The sequence below is a fragment of the Rhizophagus irregularis genome, chromosome 12, assembly GCF_026210795.1.
Source record: "Rhizophagus irregularis chromosome 12, complete sequence".
Lineage (NCBI taxonomy): Eukaryota > Fungi > Glomeromycota > Glomeromycetes > Glomerales > Glomeraceae > Rhizophagus > Rhizophagus irregularis.
Window position 1 is genome coordinate 451,344 of NC_089440.1, and position 6,095 is coordinate 457,438.

Genomic DNA, 6,095 nt, shown 5'->3' on the forward strand with positions numbered 1-6,095 from the left:
CATTTATTATTAGTTTCCTTTTGATACTCATTTTACTCGATAAATTATTAATTTAACTAAACCATTTGAATTAAATCTTTATTCAAAAATTTGGTGATTATTTAGAAAATTTTGGATATAGGATTTGGTTAAATAACCTATTTTTAAATCAATTAATTATAAATATTGTAAAAATATCAATTTTTTTTGATTTTTATGAAATCAAACTATTTTATCCAGCGTTCAATTTAATTGAAATAATCTTAATCATCTTTCTATCAACGTCGGTCAATTTTCCTATATGTTATATTGATTTCTTTTAAAAAATAATGATTAAATATATTTAATATAATTTATTTCTTTATTTAATAATAAAAAAAAATCGAAAGAAAAAGAAAAAAAAATTTGGAGGGAAGAAAAAGGATAAAGAAAGAAATCGGTTTAAAAAAAGGGAAATTTCCGAAAAAAAAAGGAATCCGAAAAAAAATAAGTGCCGAAAAAAATTCCGAAAAAAAGGACAATAATTCGGTCCAAAAAGAGTGAAAAAAAATTTTTAAAAAAAATAACAATACGGTCTAAAGAAAAAAGATCGAAAAAAATAATATAAAAAATTAATAATCAAAAAAAAAAAAATTCCGATTAAGGTAAAATTCATTAACCGAAATTGGATTAGTTGATTGGAATGCGAATAGTTTTTGACCATAAATGAATGTCAAGGTTTTAATTATATGGCGGGATTTCAAGTTACACGATTCAAATTATTTATACGGGTAATCCAAACGTCAGATAGTTATATTGATGTAAGAGAATTGATTATTAGGTTCTAAAAATTTGTTCTGATTGACTGATTTAATTGGTCAAAATACAATTTAGATCAACGTTCAATTGATCACATGTTAATCAATCATATGATTAAGCAAAGTAAGTTTGACCAGCACTATAATAATTTCGACCATGCTAGCGTTAAGTTAATCGATCAAAATTTATAACTATGATTGATCAATTTATCTACAAAATGCTCAACTTTATCTTGCTCAATGCTAGTAGTTTATCACTTTATTATTATATGTTGGACTTGAACATTGACTTGAACCAATCGATGATCTTATCATATTTAATTCACTTGTGCAAACATAGCCAGTATTCTGAAATTATATTTAAACCGATATTAGTGGTGATTATGTAACTAGAAATTCCAATAATCTAGTGATTTTTCCAGAATATATTGTTGCATAAACTGTTAATGTACTGTATAAAAAATAATAGAAAAAAAAAATATTAAAAAATAAAGATTGAATTGATGATATACAATATTAGAAAGTTTTAATTAATTTTTAGGCATTTTTAACTAAAAATCCCAATAATATTAACGATAATATCTCCTCTATGTTGGTGGCTAAATTGATCTCAATACTTCAAAATAACTTTTACGTAAATAGGTTTGTAACAATATCAAAACTGTTTATTATTTTTTTTACGACAGCAGCAAGGCATGACAGCAAAATATAACCTCTTACAAAATCGTTAGTTCTGTTGAACGAAGCTTTTAATATAAAAGTAAAGATTATATCTTACTTAACTACAATTCATTGTGAGTAAAAGGAAAATATAATGAGTGTATATGTTGTACCTCAAGCGTCGGTTCTTCAGGTGGTACTAACTGACGTGTATCAGATATAAATTGATACCTGACGCGTTGGGGTGCGCTGTTAACTATGTAAATCAAAACTATATCAAGTTATATAATAAAATTATTAATTAAGGATTTTTTATAATAATAACAATGAGTTAAAAATTTTAATGTTACAATAATGAAGCAATATCAGGCCCAAATAGCTGAGGCTGTATTTTCTGAAGTGACTCATTTTTTTGTTTTTGCACTTCCTTTAACTTTCCAAATTTTCTTTTGAAATTTTAACATACGACAAACAGAGTTTTGACTGTTTCGTTCCTTTAATTGAAAACAATGTATGATTTGCAAGTACACATTATATTATATTTCACATCCAATTAGATGTGTGGCTTTAACTATTCTGTACTTTGAGAAAAAAAGCATATTAAGATTAAGAACATGACTTTATTAGCAAAGTTACGAGGCCATTTTGTGTGTTAATAATAAAATACTTAAAAAAAATCAGACCTCAAAAAAGAAAAACTACTTAAAATTCCAATTGAAAAATAATTTGCTAGTAAATGTAAAAAATAGCTTCGTAATTTTGTAAAGATAGTTTGAAGAAGCTAATAAATGGTAAAATATTTGAGAAAGAAGAAATTGTTCGATCTGTGCATCTAAAAAAAAATGTGCTGTTTTTTATAGTAATTTATTATTAAAATTTCGTCTATCAAATTTAGACTCTAAAATATTAACTATATAAAAATCATAGGCGACTTGATATAGTTTTGATTTACATAGTTAACAGCGCACCGTGTCAACTTGTCATCTATTCTTAATTAATTTTATTATTAAATAAATGTTATTTATCGTATTAGAAAATATGTAATCTAAAATAAATCAGATTGATTAGACTCTAGCTTATGGAAAACCACTTCATAATTTATAATATATGAATTCATATAAATCAATAAGTATAAAATTTTCATAATATGTATAATTAATAGTGCTATACAAATTTATTTATAGAAAAAAAGTAATTCCATTAATAAATAAAAAGTACTATTTAATGTAGAGGACTTGATTGTGCGATACAGCTGACACGCATCGTATCAATTTACATTTGTCGCAATGTCAGTTATCATCCGACATGAAACATATATATTTATTACATGCATTCAAATTCTTTAATTTTTCATTTTAAATATTTCATGCATTAAATATGAAAAATAATTTTGCGTTAAAATAAATTCATTCTAGTTATATAAATATGAAATTTAAATAAATGACGCTTAAGCGTCCCTCTTAACTACTTAATCGATGGTAGTAATGTTGAAAAACTCATTGACTGGTTCATCTAAAGTTTGTCTAAACGGAAAGCCTACTGATATTTTTTGGACCCAGCAACCTTGTAAATATACTAAGAGATAATTACCTCTTTGAAAACTTGCAATTTATCAAGTTACTAGTTCTCAATCATTAGTGAGTGTTTTATGCAAAAATCTGTATTTATTCATTAAAAAATATATTCGTAAAAAAAAATAAGTTTCATTCTATCTAAAACATAAAAATAATGAATTATGTAGTTTCAAAGGTACTGAACTTATTGCACTATTCATTTTAATAACTATATCATTCCTAATATTGAATTATAATGTAAAAATAAATAAATAAATAAATAAACAATGGATGTTAATCTAGTTATTTTTTAACAATTTGAAAAACTTCAAAGTCATCAGCTTTAAATTTTGCTGGTATACCAATTTCAGGATAAGAAGAGTCAGAAAAATTTGTAATTGTACTGCTATACCACTCATTATTATTATTAAAATATAAATCATGACCACCGCCAAATGCTGGACCGTAAGTTGAATTATACACAGAATATTGATTGCCATTACTATAACTTACTTTCGCACTTAGAAGGTTATTTGTATCTGTAAATGAGAATAAAAAGCTATCATAAGTAGTGTTCCATCCACCAACCGAATTCCAATAAAATGGATTATATCCTCCAACTATTTGTTCTGAATTTGTGATTTTTACTAGAACAATTGTAGCACCTTTATTATCACATTTAGTATGAAATGCTGCAGGTGTATTACCATCCCTACTAGCACGATAAAGTAAATTAAAATTATAAGGAATATTTTTTTCATTATAATAAAAATGATTTTTCTTTTCAATCCAACTAGAAAAAATAGCAAAATGTTTGTCATTTACGATAATAGTATCATAAATACATTTTGGTTTCCTAGGGGGTTGTATATCAATTAATTGATTATCTGGAGTCATATGAAAAACAAGTATATTATCAATTAAATCCTCTGGCATTACTTTTTTAAAAGGATATACTTTAGCAATAAAGTCAGCAGAAGGAATATGATAAAATCTTATCAATGGAATAAATCTATGAATAGTTCTCTCCATAATTACAATTTCTTCTTTATTCCATTTCTTAACATCTTTCTGAATAGAAGGATGTTGAGAAAAACACCATTTGATTAAGTTATCCCAAATAACAATTTCATCCAATGACAAATCATCTCGTTTTAAAAGTAATTCTAATAAAGGTGCTTTTAAATTGATAAATTTATCAGATTTAAATAATGTATCTGGTTTAGCACAAATTTCTTCAAGACAATAATTCCATAATTCAGTGAAGACTTCGTGTTGATAGACTGTTTCAAGAATTTCCATAGGATTTTGTTGTAAAAATTGATGTTGATGTTTGGTCAAATATTCTTGAATACAAAGGATTAATGATTGTATTTTAAATTCATCTACTGCTATCAAAAGCTTTAGAATATCAGGTCCTTTTAAGTTCTCCAAATTAATCTTTCCACAATAAATAAACCTAAATGTTAAAAAAATATTATACTTAATTACTGCGGCGGCAATTTTGTACAAATATATGTATGCTTATTATTTATTTTTTATCATTACCTTAGAATAATTTTAAAAAATTGAGGAGAAATATTAGGGAAATTAAAAATAAATTTTCCATCTTTCTTCTTGGTCGATTCATTAGAAAATGCCGTTCGAAAATATTGAGACCTGATACGTAAAATATTTGAATGTGCATGTATTTCTTTTACTTCTTCACCTTCACCGGCATAGATAATAACATTATATTCTTCATCCGATTCAAGTAATTTTTCATAATCTTTAGTAACTTCCTGAGAATAATCAAAAGACATGACTTTTTTCTTGCAAAAGTAATATTTTTTCTTTAAGAACAAAAAGAGAACTTGTATTACACAACGTTTGATCGACGAGGAGTCGTTTTATTTTTATAATGAAAATCACATGAAAAATCACATGATTATGCAATGTTGTTATTCACGTGTTTAAATCAACTTATTCCATAGGTTGTAGGTTGTAAAAATGGTTATTTGTAATATACCAGAAATAATGCTTAACCGCAGAAAATCTTGGCACCATTTTCCAAAAATGTATTTACTTTGATGAAAGTAAAATTAAAAGTATTTATAAAAATCCATAATATGTTAATAGAAATTTAACATAAAACTTACAAACAAAAAAATATATATAATTTTCTTAATTATTTCCAGAGTTATTAAAAAATCATTTTTTACTTAATTTAGAGAAATCACAAATAATAAAAATGTATATTAAATTTTTTTATTAAATAATATAATTTGGTCTGTAGTCCGTACATACTGCTACATAATTAGCGTTATTAATTATTATAAAATGTTAAACAAAGAATAAAATTACTTAAAAACATGATAAATTATATAATAAAATAATTTAAAATTTAATTAATTGGTAAGTAGGAGACCTAGTTTTATAAGAATTATATTCAATAGCATCACTACTAAAATTCAAATATACTCTTCTAGCATCATCAGATAATTCATTCCACTTTTCAGTTGCAAGCTTGGAAATAGTTGATTTAAGAAAGGCATGTTTATGAAGTGCTTCATATTCTCTTTTAAAAACAAAACAAGCAAATCTTGACCTTGAAAATGTAAGTTTTGGACCGAAACTGTTGAATGAGAATTTAATTGGATGATTTACTGTTTGAATATTCTTATAAATAATTTTATGTTTATTATTAGCTAGTTCGACTGCAGAAGTTGCAGAAGTTGAAATTATATTCTTTTCTTGCGACATATTTTTTTAAAAAAAAATGTTAAAATTTCTTGAAGGAAAATAAATTATTGTGCACGTACGGACTAAAAATTCCTATTGTTAATCCTTTATATTATGTGTGAGTTACACAGAAAAGTGTTTCACCTTGGTTACTCAGGTTACTCAAGTGAAATTGATGATCCAAATTCAAAGAACAAGTAAAAATTGTAACTTTGAAAATCTTAAAATTTTTATCCTTTTATATTGACAAATAACAAAAAAAAAAATTATTTCCTACAAATAACAAAAATATTGATAAAAAATTTTTATTAACCATTTCAATATGTTTAAACTTACGTACATAATTTTAATCCTATATTTATTTCTAATATGTTGATAAATAACA

At 24.7% G+C, this 6,095-nt stretch overlaps 1 protein-coding gene across 1 annotated transcript; it reads right to left on the bottom strand.

Moving 5' to 3' along the window:
* Nucleotides 1-5,197: 5,197 nt before the first annotated feature.
* Nucleotides 5,198-5,731, bottom strand: OCT59_003690 (uncharacterized protein; the record flags this gene model as incomplete). The annotated part of the gene is made up of 1 exon (XM_025315311.2): nt 5,198-5,731. The coding sequence occupies one exon, from the start codon at nt 5,729-5,731 to the stop codon at nt 5,366-5,368; it is 366 nt and encodes a 121-aa protein (XP_025183081.1). The 3' UTR covers nt 5,198-5,365.
* Nucleotides 5,732-6,095: the final 364 nt, after the last annotated feature.